This window comes from Solanum verrucosum, unplaced genomic scaffold, assembly GCF_900185275.1.
Source record: "Solanum verrucosum unplaced genomic scaffold, falcon-dt-bn FXZP01000008.1, whole genome shotgun sequence".
Taxonomy (NCBI): Eukaryota; Viridiplantae; Streptophyta; class Magnoliopsida; order Solanales; family Solanaceae; genus Solanum; species Solanum verrucosum.
In genome coordinates, this window is record NW_026020195.1 from 992139 (window position 1) to 1007253 (window position 15115).

The window sequence follows — 15115 nt, forward strand, 5'->3', positions numbered from 1 at the left end:
CATTTTTTACTCACCAACTAAACATCGTAGAAAGGTTTACCAAGAAAATATAAGGACACATTGTTTCTTCACATCCAACTTTATTGTATACAATCAACAATTGTGACATTCTTTTTTTTACGCTTCCTATAAGCTCCCACATTTTTATTCTCCTGATGACTCGAACTCATTATCTTAATGTTAGAGTTGGCGGGTGCAAGACTTACCACCTGAGCAACCCTCTCTTAGTCGTCTGAATGAGATTGAAGAAGAAGATAAAATAATAGAAGGATCCCAAATGGGCCTTTTAACTTTCTTTGTTTTGGGCCACAACATCACAGGCCCAAATTTTATTTTATATTTTCTGCTCATAATTTGTAGCATCAAATAAAAAAACAGATTTTTTATATTTGTGACTGATATTTTCAGTTAATATCTTTTCTTATCCCTCTATTCAGTAGCCTTTAGCTAAAAAAAAAAAAACAGCAAAAAAAAAAAAATGAGTTGTTGTTTGAATCATTTACCTGCAATTACTTTGAAAAATGGTTCAGTAAACAGAATTTCTAAAAGGGTTTCTTGTTCTATGTTGAACACAAGAGCTATGGCTAAAGAATTGTACTTTAATCATGATGGTTCTACAACAAAGAAGCTTTTGGTCATAATGGGTTTTTTTTTCTTTATTTTCTTGAATTTTTGCTAATTTTTTTAATTTAAAGATTTTAACTTGGGTGAAATTTTGTCCAGGCAGGTGTGGATTTGGTGGCAGAGCTGGTTGGTGTAACTTTGGGTCCAAAAGGAAGAAATGTAGTTCTTGGAAATAAGTATGGTCCTCCAAAGATTGTTAATGATGGTGAAACTGTTCTTAAAGAGGTAAGGTACATTACAAGCATTGTTTATGAGTATGCACACGTAGATACCTCAACTCGTCCCATTGTGTCAGTTGAATGCTTCAACTTACCAAATGATTGTCTAGACACCTCCAAAAATTATGTTCCATGTCAGCATCGGGTGTCCATGAGACATAGTGGGGATGAGGGCGAGTTGGATTGTTTAGTTGTCAGTTGAGACAGGTATCTATATGTACACTCTCAAAATTGGAGTGCTTACTTGTCAGGTGAGGCCAAGTATGAGTGTCGATTTATATTGGGAATTTATGTAACTTATGAATATGTAAATGAATAGCTATTACAATGTTATCAAGTTACAAAAAAGCAAAAACACTAGTTGATTTTGTTGGACTAGTGGTGCTTCATGTTCTTACATATGTACCTTAATACACGTTGTTTTCACTACAGATTCAGCTGGACGATCCTCTGGAATATGTCGGAGTAAAGTTGGTTAGAGAAGCCGGTGCCAAGACTAATAATCTTGCTGGCGATGGTTGCACAACATCTATAGTGCTTGCTCGAGGTCTGATTGCTGAAGGTGTCAAGGTTTGAATAGAATGGAATAACATAATCTGCTTTCATATTTCAGTTATATCTGGTGATTACTTAGTATCTCTCTCTAGGTTACTGCAATGGGAGCAAATGTTGTCCAAGTGTCTCGTGGAATTGAGAAAACTGCTAAAGCCCTCATTTCTGAGCTCAAGTTGATGTCCAGAGAGGTATAAGGACTAATTACTTTCCCCTTTTAAATTACTTTCCCTTTGTAAATTAGACGGAGAGACATAAGCGTTTGGTCAAGAATATGCTTAAAACAGCTTTCTTTTGGGGTTGAGTTAGGCCAAAGTACCATATCGTTAACTTATTATGAGGTTGTACCATCTTCAACATGTCTTTTGACATTCATCAAACTTGCAGGTTGAGGATCACGAGTTGGAAGATGTTGCGGCTGTTAGTGCTGGCAATGATTATGCCATCGGGAACATGATCTCGGAAGCTCTTAGGCAGGTCGGAAGAGAAGGAGTTGTCACAATTGAGAAAGGGAACTCTACTAAAACCAATCTAGAAGTTGTCGAAGGAATGCAGTTTGATCGTGGTTATTTGTCACCTTATTTTGTAACTGATCGACGAAAGAGGATTGCGGAGCTTCACGATTGTAAGGTAGAGACTTCTTATGTCAAGCACTAGTGCCTGTTGTATATCAGGTGCTTATAGTGCATTATTTTTTTTATGTTGCAGTTGCTTTTGGTTGATAAAAAAATTTCAAACCCGAAGGAGTTGGTAAAAATTTTGGACAATGCAGTAAAGGAGAAATACCCGGTTTTGATAATCGCAGAGGGCATTGAACAAGACGCTCTGGCTCCAGTGATTAGGAACAAGCTCAGGGGTGTCCTAAAGGTAGCTGCAATAAAAGCTCCATCTTTCGGGGAACGTAAGAGTCATTGCTTAGATGACATCGCTATCTTGACTGGAGGTAGTGATATATGCAAAGCAGAAATTGTTAGTTTCTTATATCTACCACCTCATTTCATTTAGTCTCTCCAGAACCATCAACCATTAACGCAGACGTAATAGTTTTTAAAGAGATGTTATGGCTCAAAGTTTCAGTCTCCTTCATGGTTGAACCAACAGAACTTTATGAATCCTGTCAATATTATTCTTCTCTAAATTTCTACTACAATTCTATGGTATTTTAGAACTTTCAGTGGGCAGCAGACGCAAAAGATTGACAGTTTTTTGCATAAACTGGACTATCCACATACTTAACTCATCATGTCTCTGCAGGAACTGTGATCAGAGATGACATGGGGTTGACTCTTGAAAATGCCCACAAGGACTTGTTGGGCAGTGCTTCAAAGGTGGTGATTACGAAAGACTCTACACTGATAGTTACTGACGGAAATACTCGAACAGCTGTTTCAAAGAGAGTTTCTCAGATACAAAATCTCGTTGAGGTGTGTCATTATGGTTACATCTGATAGATTCACGAGTCTTATGGATGGACTTAGAAGTAGTGTTAGAGCTAAGACATACATAAATATCTCATCAGTTTGCAAATATACAGCTCGATATACAGAAGGCCTGAGCACATTGTGTCATAGAGAGCACCATCTATTCCAAACAGTAAAGTAAACTTGATTAGGGTGAATTCCTCAACGGATATTACACCCATCTTAAATGAACTGATTTCATCCAAATTCACCTTCACAAATACAAATGATTTTCTTTTTTTTCTCTTCTTTTCTGGTGAGTGATTTTCTAGAAACTAGTCACCATATAAAACTTGCAAAACAGATCTTTAGTTGATTGTTTTTGCAGAACACAGAAGAAAAATTCCAAAAGAAAATCTTGAACGAAAGAATTGCAAGATTATCTGGTGGTATTGCCATCATTCAGGTAACAAAAGATCTATCCATCCCGGCATCTTATCAACTTATATTATAAAATGTTTTTGATACCCACGGTATATTTGATTGTATAAGTTGTAGGTGGGAGCACAAACACAGGTTGAGTTGAAAGACAAACAACTAAGGATTGAGGATGCCCTAAATGCAGCACGGGTAATTTACCCCTTCTCCCAGTACTTAAAATCCATGGCTGATTATACATGATCTATTATGATTATATTTTCTGTTTGTGTTTGAAGTATCAGACACAAGCATAGCCACTTGTCATCCCGATTACTTTATATAATAACTTTTAATATCTTAAAACAGCAATCAGCACTTTAAAAACGTAAAATAAATGTTCTTTTATAGAACCTGATAACGTTTAAATTCTGAATTTGCCTCTATGAACACTCTCATCTTTCAAAAGTACCCTTGAAGAAAGGTAAAGTCAGAATCAGACTTTTATGTTGGTCGATGTGAGACACCAAAGCATCCTCAACTCCTTTGTCACAATTAGTACAAATTTAGCATAAATTTTGTGTTATTAGAAATTTTTCAACTGCATATCTATAATTCAAGTTGAAGGCAATGGGTGCGCCAATCTCACTGCCACGTTGTGCATCTGACCCTGACTACACGTAAAGTATTTTGACATGATTTTTTTAAAAGCGCTTAAGGTAAGACGGAATATTGTGTAAAGTCTCATTCCTAGGATTTATTCCACTATTTTTCTTATATCTAATCCTATATTTCTTAAAGTAACCATTACTCAAAGCAGTAAGTTTTTCTACTTCGCCTTGCTCAGGCTGCTACTGAGGAAGGAGTAGTAGTGGGCGGTGGCTGTTGTCTACTGAGACTATCATCAAAGGTGGATGCTATCAAAGAAATGTTGGACAATGAGGATCAGAAGGTTCATAATATAGATGATTCTTATTCAGTTTCATTTCATTAAACTAACTGACTTCTCAGTTTCTTGAACTGCTTGCTTTTCATCACGAGTATTGGATATTCGTGTTTTCTCCAACTGGTGTTGCTTTAGCTTATCTGATCTCTGGACTGACAGTTTCCTCGAATTATTCGCAGATAGGAGCTGATATTTTCAAAAGAGCACTATCCTATCCGGCAAAAACAGATAGCAAAGAATGCTGGTGTAAATGGGAGCATTGTTGTAGAGAAGGTAGCTTTGAATGTTTCGTCATTTTTATGCAGTTTGTTTCAGCCAACTAAGTTATTAAACTCAAAACTGAAAATACGTTATCTGGTGGTTAACTTGAATTTTTAACATAATTGCAGATTTTGTCAGTCGATGACATGAAATATGGATATAATGCTGCAATAGACAGATATGAAGATCTGATGGCTGCCAAAATTTTGGATCCTACAAAGGTAAGATAATCGATATGTTGTCTAATGTGAAGGGAGAGAGTCCTCCACTTTCACCTTCACCAAAAAACTATATCTCGTAGTATGGTTGGAGAAGGAATCAAACATCGCAACTGATACTACAAAACACAACTCTGTTTTCCAACACATATCCCCGGACTCTATTTATCAGTTTATACTAGATGGTTAGCAAGTCTGATTCTGTTAGTGCAACATAAACTTCTTTGAAATCTTACGAAGTTATGTGTGAAACAGGTTGTTAGATGTTGCCTAGAGCATGCAGCAGCAGTTGCCAAGACCTTCCTGATATCAGATGCTGTTGTTATTGACATCCCCAAACCAGTATCTAGACAAATAAGACGACCACCACCACCACCAATGCCAGCTTCAGGTACTCCTCGTCCTACCAACAACAATAATAAGTAAATTGTCTAAAACTCTCTTCATGTCTCTGTATGTGGTCTTATGTCGATTATTTAACTCCCAAAATCCAATGTTTTTATCGTGTAAATGATTTGTAGGTCCAAGGCTCTCTGGTCTATCAGGTCTTAAGGCAACTGGTCTTTAGTTCAGACATGAAGGAGATATAGCTAATTATCTTGCTGGGAGTAAAAGAGGGTACTACTAGCTCATCATAACGATGTGATCTTCTAACAATTTCTGCCATGATTGCTGACGAAAACCTCAACCGTGAAGAAGAAAAAGATTGATCATTTTCACCATCAAGTGACAGATTCGAGTTTCTCATATCTCTAAAAGAACAGATCGGATCATCAGGCTAGGCCTCTCAAGTAACAGATTCGAGTTTCTCATATCTCTAAAAGAACATGTACATACTTGCTAGTTGAAGAACAATTCGATCCTTCTACAGCCAAATCTCAATTTGTGGAAAGCCTTCGATGACTTTCTTATGAAAACATCAATTTTAATTTGGGTATAGACGGTATCTCTTTATTCTTCGTGATATTGACCACATTTTTTATCCCTATTTGCATTTTAGTGGGTTGGTCTGGTATGAGAAGTTATGGGAAAGAGTATCTAATTCGTAAATTTATAATGATCACCGTTTTCTGCATGCTGGATCTTCTACTATTCTATGTTCTTCCCGAAAGTGTGTTAATCCCTCTGTTGTGCGGAGTTGAGTATCTTCTATTCGCTGGGATAAAGCGTTACATGTTAGATGATTTGCTTAAACTCATCGCATTAAAAGGAAATGCATTTTGAACAAATGTATACATACACAATGATCTTCTTATGCCGACAATGTAATTTAACTTGTTACAGCAAGTGTGCCATTTATTCTACGCTATCGACTAATGTTATTAAATAGAAACACTTGCAAATAATTCATACATTGTCAGTAAAACTTAAATTATTTTTCGTTTTATTTCTAATGAACTAATACGACTAGCACATTACTCCATTAAAACAAAATATACAATTAATCACATCACTTATAAATCAATAAAATACAAAAAAAAGAAAAAAAAATTGTCACCTATTTTTTATTCTTTCTCCTAGAATACACCATTCCTCGGATCCCATCCGGATCAACAACAAAACCCAAAGGCCTATAAAACCCGAGAACTCGGGGCTCCGAATAAAGAGCAATATTCGTAATCCCTTTACGTAACAGCTCGTTGACCAATCTCTCCATCACAGCTTTCCCCAATCCAATCCCTTGGAAATTCGGATCCACCACAACATCCCATATAATCGCATTGAATACGCCGTCGCCGGTGGCTCTGGCGAACGCCACCGGCCGTTTTGTTTTCTCGTATTCGATCCATAGAAGTGAATCGGTGTTCTCTAATGCGATTTGGATTTTCTCTGTGTCGCGTCGGGGAAATCCAACGGCAACGAAGACGGAGTTGAGATGGTCGAGGTTGAGATTGGTGATCGTACGGTGGAGATTGAATCCTTTTGTACGGAGAGATTCATCGGAGATTGAGAGGTTTGTGGTGGTGATTGGAATGGGAATGGGTTGGATTTGAGAGAAAACGGTGAGGTTACGGTGGTGGTTGTGGTGGTGGGCGGTGGGTTTGAGGGTGAAGGGGGTGGAGATGGGGTTAAAGAGAAGCATTGTTCATGGTGGAAGGAAGAAGGAGAAAGAGGGGTATAGAGAGCTCAAAGTGATGAGTTTACGTAGATAGGATTTTTGTGTGGTTCTCATGCAACTTTAACTCCGTGAAGTGATACATACTCTTTCATGATGTCGAATTTGAGTCTCGAGAATGAAATACTCTTTCGTTCATCAAATGAAGATGTTGAATTTGAGTCTTGAGAATGAAATCATTTTTTTAGAAAACATGTGCGAATACATATATTTTTTATGAAGATCTTGATCCAATACTTTTTTTATTCGATATTCAGAATTTATACGGAAGTCTAGTTAATTTAATTTTACGCATTGTGAAACTTATTTTTGGGACAACACTTCTAACAAAAGAAAAAAATCACATGCCTAAATATCAAACTCAAAATTTCTAATTAAGAATGAAGAGATTCCGATTATTATTCCGCAACCTATATTGGTGTTTGAGTATTTTATCATCAACCTATTACCTACCCAACCACTAACATGAAGGTTATTTACTCAGACAAGGACTTTTTCCAAATTATATAAGTACTAAAAACTAGATATAGGAACCGATTGTATTTAACAACATTTATTTTATACTTTGTAGAAATTAAAATATGGAAGAATATTCTAGATGAAATGACATATGCTAAATATGATATTCAAGTGATTAATGTATAAATTTGGGATTCCAAATGAGGAAAAATTGATTGGGTTATTGGAATATTACTGTATTTTATTCTTAACTATAATTTCCATGATTTCAATTTCTAAAATTTGCAACCTTAATTTATTTAAGAAATGATTAACTCGGTGTTCGATATTCACATTGGAATCTGATTAAATCTGAAGTCGTGCCGAAAAGTCTCACATTGGAGGTAAGAGACTTGGAACTAAGACCTCTTGATTAAGAATGAAAAAATATTTATCACTTCATCACAACTCTTGTTGGTGAAATATTACTATCTAGTAAATTAGTATTATAAGCTAATCCATAACCGAGATAATGTAACATCGGACGTTTTAACTATAGATAATATTTCATTTTCTACCAAAAAAAAAGTAAGAAAAAAAAATATGAAACCTTGATCAATTTGATAGTATGTGTAAAATTTCTATCAAACAAAATAGTATAAGAATTAAAGAATCGTTCCAATCATGCTTATATTATTTTATGACAGAAAAGTACAAAATTTTATGATATTATTGTCTCGTGACTAATGACTCAAAAAAATATGAGAGATATTTGAAATTCATATAAAATATTCATGATAATATAAATAGTGATAGATATTTAATATTTAATTTATCGATAAAAAATATTTTTAATAAATATAAATTTAATTTAACTTTAATATAAATATCAAACGGCTATAATTTGACTGCAATCCGTAAAATAATTTGACACTCAAAGTCTATTTTCTCGAAATATTCTGTCACTTTTTTTGGTAGGTGAGTTCACACACTTTAGTCCTCTTATTTATTTGAACATCTTACAACAACCCTCAGATCCTAAAGTTTTCATTATTTTTTCTTCAAAAGTATTCTTTGCGACTTCTACGAGGTAATTTTAGCTTTTCTTGATTTTGTTTTCTGTTTAATGTGTTAAAGTTCTGATTTTTATTTTGTGATTTAGTATTTGATTGAAGAAGTTTGCTTTAATTCTTGATTTCTGTTACGGGTTTTGCTCATTGCTTCATTTGGTGTGTCTTGAGGTAGGTGAATCAACACATTAAACTTGTGTCTTTATGCATTTTCTATGTAGTTGAAGATCTTAACAACCCCAGATCATTAGTAGCTTTCTTGGTGTTGTTTTATCTGTTAAAGTTCTGATTTTTATGTTGTGACTTAGTATTTGATTTAAGAAGTTAGCTTTAATTCTTGATATCTGATATGGGTTTTTCTCATTGCTTCATTTGGGGTATCTTGGGGTAGGTGAATCAACACATTAAACTCGTGTCTTTGCATATTTTCTATGTATTTGAAGATCTTAACAACCCCAGATTATTAGTAGCTTTCTTGGTGTTGTTTAATCTGTTAAAGTTCTGATTTTTATGTTGTGATTTAGTATGTGAATGAAGAAGTTGGCTTTAATTCTTGATATCTGATATGGGTTTTTCTCATTGCTTCATTTGGGGTGTCTTGGGGTAGGTGAATCAACACATTAAGCTTGTGTCTTTATGCATTCTATGTATTTGAAGATCTTAACAACCCCAGATCAATAGTAGCTTTATTAGTGTTGTTTAATTTGTTAAAGTTTGATTTTTGTTTTGTGATTTAGTATGTGATTTAAGAAGTTAGCTTTAATTCTTCATATCTGATATGGGTTTTTCTCATTGCTTCATTTGGGATGTCTTGGGGTAGGTGAATCAACACATTAAGCTTGTGTCTTTATGCATTTCTATGTATTTGAAGATCTTAACAACCCAGATCATTAGTAGCTTTATTAGTTTTGTTTCGTTTGTTAAAGTTTTGATTTTTATTTTGTGATGTAGTATTTGATTGAGGAAGTTAGCTTTAATTCTTGATTTCTGATATGGGTTTTTCTCATTGCTTCATTTGGGGTGTCTTGGGGTGGGTAAATTCACACATTAAGCTTGTGTCTTTATGCATTCTTTATGTATTTGAAGATCTTAACAACCCCAGATCATTAGCAGCTTTATTAGTTTTGTTTCATTTGTTAAAGTTTTGATTTTTACTTTGTGATGTAGTAGTATTTGATTGAAGAAGTTAGCTTTAATTCTTGATATCTGATATGGGTTTTTCTCATTGCTTCATTTGGGGGGTCTTGGGGTAGATGAATCAACACATTAAACTTGTGTCTTTACACATTCTCTATGTATTTGAAGATCTTAACAACCCAAGATCATTAGTAGCTTTCTTGGTGTTGTTTAATCTGTTAAAGTTCTGATTTTTATGTTGTGATTTAGTATGTGATTGAAGAAGTTGGCTTTAATTCTTAAATTCTGATATTGGTTTTTCTCGTTGCTTCGTTTGGGTGTCTTTGGTTGAGTAACTTAAAAAAAAAAAAATCTTCAAGATTTATGGTACCTGAGGTTCTGTGTTGTTGGATCACTTAGTTAGGATTCTTAAAGTTTGTTCTTTGTTTTTTCTCTTTTCGGTGTAGCTTTCTTTTTGTGTATTTTGCAAAAAATTTGGAACTTTTTCTTTTTATGTTTCATCCAGATCTGATCTAAGATGTTTTTGTTTCTTTAGTATACAATAGTTGTTTTTTTCTTGGTACTTTCTCGTATTGCTCTGTCATCAGATTCTGTTATTCCTTCCTGCAGTTTGGTAAAGCAATTTGGAAACAGTTTTTCACTTTTGCTTCTGTGGATTGGTTTTTATAAATTGTTTCTGTACCCTTTCAGTTAAGGTATCTGAATAGTCATTTCTCTGTTAATGGTTTGACAGAAAAAATAGTTGAATCTATTTCTAACCATTGATCTTTCTCACTCTTGGTGCATCTTTACAAGACTCCAAATAATCGAATTGTTCCCTTTCATTGAGCAACTTTTGCCAAATTGAAGTCAACTTGTTGTTTAAACTCGTGTCGTGACTGAGGGGAATACAGTAGGAATCATGATTTTTGGTTCTTTCTTTAGCTTAATCCTAGAACTAATAACCCATAGGGAAAGTGATAATGAGAGTGGATGCTGGCAGAAATGTCCTTCAAAAATGTGTTCTAATTATCTGTTCTCGTTGTTGCTATAAGCTATTGCTGCTTGTACCTTTCATGATTTCAGTTTCATTAATTTCCCATCCTCTGGTCATAGGTACACAACATGGCTACCCCGACAAGAATTGGTCTTGCTGGCCTTGCTGTTATGGGCCAAAATCTTGCTCTCAATATTGCTGAGAAAGGATTCCCTATATCTGTTTACAACCGAACCACTTCAAAAGTTGATGAGACTGTTGAACGAGCTAAAAATGAAGGAAATCTTCCTCTCTATGGCTTTCATGACCCAGAGTCATTTGTCCTCTCTATCCAAAAGCCTCGCGTCATAATAATTCTTGTCAAGGCTGGAGCACCAGTTGATCAGACCATCAAAACCCTATCTTCTTACATGGAGAAAGGAGACTGTATCATTGACGGTGGCAATGAATGGTATGAGAACACAGAGAGGAGAGAGAAAGAAATGTCTGAGTTAGGTCTTCGTTATCTTGGGATGGGAGTTTCAGGTGGTGAAGAGGGTGCTCGAAATGGACCGTCACTGATGCCTGGAGGCTCTTTTGAAGCCTACAAGTACATAGAAGATATCTTACTGAAGGTCGCTGCTCAAGTTCCTGATAGTGGACCTTGTGTTACATACATTGGTAAAGGTGGTTCTGGAAATTTTGTTAAGATGGTTCACAATGGAATTGAATATGGTGATATGCAGTTGATTGCAGAGGCTTATGACGTTCTGAAATCTGTTGGGAAGCTCTCTAATGATGAATTGCATCAAGCCTTCTCAGAATGGAACAACGGGGAGCTCCAGAGCTTCTTGATTGAAATTACAGCTGATATATTTGGAATCAAGGATGACAAAGCAGATGGACATTTGGTAGACAAGGTTTTAGACAAGACTGGAATGAAAGGTACTGGTAAATGGACTGTTCAGCAAGCTGCTGAACTGTCAATTGCTGCTCCTACAATAGCCTCGTCCCTAGATTCCAGATTCCTTAGTGGATTGAAGGATGAAAGGGTGCAAGCAGCCAAAGTTTTCAAATCTTGTGGGGTCAGCGACATCCTTGTTGAACAGTCTGTGAATAAGAAACAATTGATTGACGATGTCAGAAAAGCACTCTATGCTTCGAAAATATGTAGCTATGCTCAGGGAATGAATTTGATAAGGGCAAAGAGTGCTGAGAAGGGATGGGACTTGAAACTAGGGGAGCTTGCCAGGATTTGGAAAGGTGGTTGCATTATCCGTGCCATATTTTTGGATCGTATTAAGCAAGCTTATGACAGAAACGCAGATCTCGCTAACCTACTTGTGGATGAAGAGTTTGCAAAGGAGGTAGTTGAACGCCAGTCTGCCTGGCGAAGAGTGGTCTGCCTAGCTATAACCTCGGGTATTAGCACACCTGGCATGTCTTCAAGTCTTGCTTACTTTGACTCGTACAGGAGGGAAAGGCTTCCTGCAAATTTAGTCCAAGCTCAAAGGGATTACTTTGGTGCTCATACTTATGAGAGGACTGATATGCCTGGGTCATTTCATACTGAGTGGTTCAAGATTGCCAAACAGTCGAAGATCTGAGCTCTGCTGTTTACGTTCTTGTCATTGACCTAATTGAATAAAGTGCATGTTGTCACTGCTCGAAATTTTTATATGTTTGTTGTGGAGCCTATTTTGTACCTGTAGGCCTTGGCGGCTTTTCTCTCATATTATGTCTTCCAAGTTATTGGAACCTGTCGTACAATCAGAGAGAGTATTATTTCTTGTTTTAGATAAGCCTCTTAGATCTTCATCAGCCATTACTTTTGCTCTATGGTGATTTGCATTCTCATTTTCCTTGACCATTTAATACATTTATCTTCTTCGTTCACTACATATTGTCTGATTCATTTGAATGATCTGTGCTAGTATATACTGAATAAAAGTATTTGCTAGGATCAACCCTTGGTATGGAAGATCTGGTATTGACCTCTCGATATGGTGCCAAATGCCAAATGTTGAGTACTGGATGCAAGAAGAGTTCTGGATTTTTTTCTGATATTACATCAGATAACATGAACAGGGCAAGTTTCCCCATAATTTAGGGATGATTGGGAACCTACTATGAACTTTTGGACTGATCATTTTAATCTTTTTCTTTATCAAACAAAAAAGTTAAGTTGAGTTGCTTGCTAAGTGAGCAAGTTAGGGTGAGACGCTTTTATCAGTGTGTTTTCTGCAGTTTGAATCAAGCAAATGACTCGAATTCTCTTAACCTTTGTTGGCATGTCCAGTAAGCAATATAAACACCCTTTGCCTATTACTATCATCATGCCAAAGCCTAAAGTTGCTGCATTTTCTAATCAAGTCCATTGGAGGCCCCTATCAGTGTGTTTTCTGAGGTTTAAATCTTTCTAGGAACTAGAGTTCCCTTAACCTTTATCATCAAGTCAAACATTCGCAAGCTTAGACCTTCAAAAAATTAATTTCCTCTCGTATGTATGTTCTTGTCCATCAGTTCCTCTTTCCCATTGATTTTACTTAGACGAAAATGATGGCTATGTAGTGGTATTACAACTCTCTTTTGCCTCTAACTTTGTGGCAGATGTGGAAAATTCTCTCATGAGCAAATTTTCAGTAAGCAGCTGGCCTTACTGAAACTTGTTTGTCAATGCCTATGCATCTTTATTACTGTCATTGTCCAACAGTATCCATGGAGCTTATAGGTTTGTCGTTTTAATTTCCATTACTTTCTACACTGATCTTACTTTTAGACATTCATCTGTTTTGCTAGTTTCTTATATCTGATTGAGTCACTGTAAATTTGATTCTGTCTGAGTTAATTTGCTAACTAATGATATAGACAACTCATTTTTACACCTTCAAATTTTTGCAACATGAAACGTAGCTATCTTAACATCGTCTGTTTGTAGATGGTGCACGTAGCCTGAACTCAAGATGTTAGCAAACTAGTGACAGATGTTTGAATTGTCAATTCTGCATATCTTTTCGTCACATGGCTGGTTGGTTCATCAAAGGTTTTTGCTATATCGACTTGCTACTTCTTGCTTATAGCCTCATTAGAAAGTAAGAAAATGAGATGTCATTTTCACTCTGTTGTGTGAATCCTGAAAATGAGGTTTTGCCTCTATGAGTAAATGCAAGTTTTGAACGTGCACCCCAGGGTGTGGTCTAGCGGTCAATCAAGTAGGGGAGAACTTTGGAGATAGGCCCTGCAGAGACAACAAAGCTAGGTGATTTCCCATCTGCCTAAGTTTTGGTGGCTAGAGTTACTCGATACCTGTGCTGACGGGAGGTAATAGATACACGGAAGAATACTTGAGGTGCACGCAGACTAATTACATTCTTAAAGGACACTAAGCTTTTGAGGTTGCTTCCCTTTCGAACCATTTTGGACTTGAACTCACTCCTTCTCATGTACTCCATCACTTCCTTTTCTTTGATCCTTTTAGACATAATTTACTTTTCTTGCTACATTTACTTTACAGTTCTTCTTATGAGGTAAGTTCTCCTACCAATATGGTTGAAGCAGCTCGAAAACAAGCTTAGAATATCTAAAAACAAGAAACTCAAAAAAACTAACTCTTATTTGAACAAAAATAGAAGTGAAAGATTATAACAAGTTCCTCAATTTCCTGCCTCATAGATTGACTGATTAAAGAGATTTATCGATCGAGAAGAAAGAGATGAAAACTTGACATTTGAAGATATGTGAAAATTTACATCAGGAATGACAGACTCTTAAATCTTGACATTATAGGATATATAATGTATTACATTTGTTGTTCATGTGCTGAATAGGTTTACCTAATCTTATACAGGATCTCTAATAACAAAGGTGAAATATCAGAAATGGGAATCAAAGCAGAAGGATTTACAGTGATTGTGGCGTCTCGGTTTTGTCTCTTAACTCACATGTTTTCCCCTTGTTGTTGATCTGCAATAACCATAACCTTTGCCGCTCTTTGCTTTATGTCCTGAATCTTCTTTTGCTGCTTTTGTATTCTTATCAGACAATTTCTTCTTTGCCTGTTTTTGTTGCTGTAGTTGTTCCTTGCTTGAGAACTTCCTGATATCTTTTTCCACATGCTTTCCATAAATTTGCTCTATGTTTGTGCATAGTACTACTCCTTGATGACTTGGACCAGATGAAGCATCCGAAGTCATGGAATCATCGCTACCACCATCTTCAACATGATCATCACCCTTCATTGGAGTTCCTTCATCATCATCATCTCCTTGATTATACTCACGGTAAGGTGAACCGATATACATTGTCCAACCAGACTCATTGCTGTTGCATTCTTCTGTTCCTCCAGGGTGTTTAGGATACTCCATTACCCTCACTGAAAACTGAAAAACATTCAAAGAAAAAAAGAACTAAAAAGACTAACCTTTACTCATATCCTCCATGCATGTTCACTTGTTATACTTATCTGTCACACCTGATATATCATCAAATTTACTCAGTGTCTTCTTTCTCATAAATAGAGAAGCAAGTTCTGAAATGGCAGTACAAAGAAGAGTGCCCCACACCAGAAATAGCTAAGTAAGTCCCAATGTTCTTGATTAGATAGAAGAGGCCCTATCACAGTACTCTTTAGATATAAGAACTTTTAAATTCATGTGAGATATATGCACTGAATCCAACTGTCTTTTGGCTTCTTATATGAGGTCAAAAACACACTGGCGTATCACTTTTTTACGAGTTTCATATCTGATCTGTACTATTAGGTG

General features: G+C 35.9%; 4 protein-coding genes across 4 annotated transcripts; 2 read left to right on the forward strand and 2 right to left on the reverse strand.

The window, feature by feature from the left end:
* The first annotated feature begins 442 nt into the window (after positions 1–442).
* Positions 443–5062, forward strand: LOC125829649 (chaperonin 60 subunit beta 4, chloroplastic-like). Its single transcript, XM_049508842.1, is given in 14 exon segments — positions 443–644; positions 728–849; positions 1275–1412; positions 1490–1585; positions 1782–2024; positions 2103–2337; positions 2649–2818; positions 3183–3260; positions 3353–3424; positions 4059–4163; positions 4337–4378; positions 4380–4430; positions 4547–4639; positions 4892–5062. Coding segments are annotated over 14 exon segments (1782 nt in total). The 5' UTR covers positions 443–478.
* Positions 5063–5996: 934 nt separating this feature from the next.
* Positions 5997–6802, reverse strand: LOC125829804 (serotonin N-acetyltransferase 2, chloroplastic). The gene has a single exon (XM_049509000.1). The coding sequence runs from the start codon at positions 6717–6719 to the stop codon at positions 6135–6137; it is 585 nt and encodes a 194-aa protein (XP_049364957.1). The 5' UTR covers positions 6720–6802; the 3' UTR covers positions 5997–6134.
* A 1436-nt stretch (positions 6803–8238) lies between these two features.
* On the forward strand, positions 8239–12162 carry LOC125829767 (6-phosphogluconate dehydrogenase, decarboxylating 2). Its single transcript, XM_049508966.1, has 2 exons — positions 8239–8280; positions 10493–12162. Exon 2 carries the CDS (start codon positions 10502–10504, stop codon positions 11957–11959), a length of 1458 nt encoding a protein of 485 aa, XP_049364923.1. The 5' UTR covers positions 8239–8280; positions 10493–10501; the 3' UTR covers positions 11960–12162.
* A 2094-nt stretch (positions 12163–14256) lies between these two features.
* LOC125829808 (protein SOB FIVE-LIKE 1) lies at positions 14257–14750 on the reverse strand. The gene has a single exon (XM_049509002.1). The coding sequence runs from the start codon at positions 14714–14716 to the stop codon at positions 14285–14287; it is 432 nt and encodes a 143-aa protein (XP_049364959.1). The 5' UTR covers positions 14717–14750; the 3' UTR covers positions 14257–14284.
* Between the last annotated feature and the right edge of the window lie 365 nt (positions 14751–15115).

Coding starts and splice junctions, on each gene's coding strand:
- LOC125829804 (XM_049509000.1), bottom strand. CDS start 6,719: ATGCTTCTCTTTAACCCCATCTCCACCCCCTTCACCCTCAAACCCACC.
- LOC125829767 (XM_049508966.1), top strand. CDS start 10,502: ATGGCTACCCCGACAAGAATTGGTCTTGCTGGCCTTGCTGTTATGGGC.
- LOC125829808 (XM_049509002.1), bottom strand. CDS start 14,716: ATGGAGTATCCTAAACACCCTGGAGGAACAGAAGAATGCAACAGCAAT.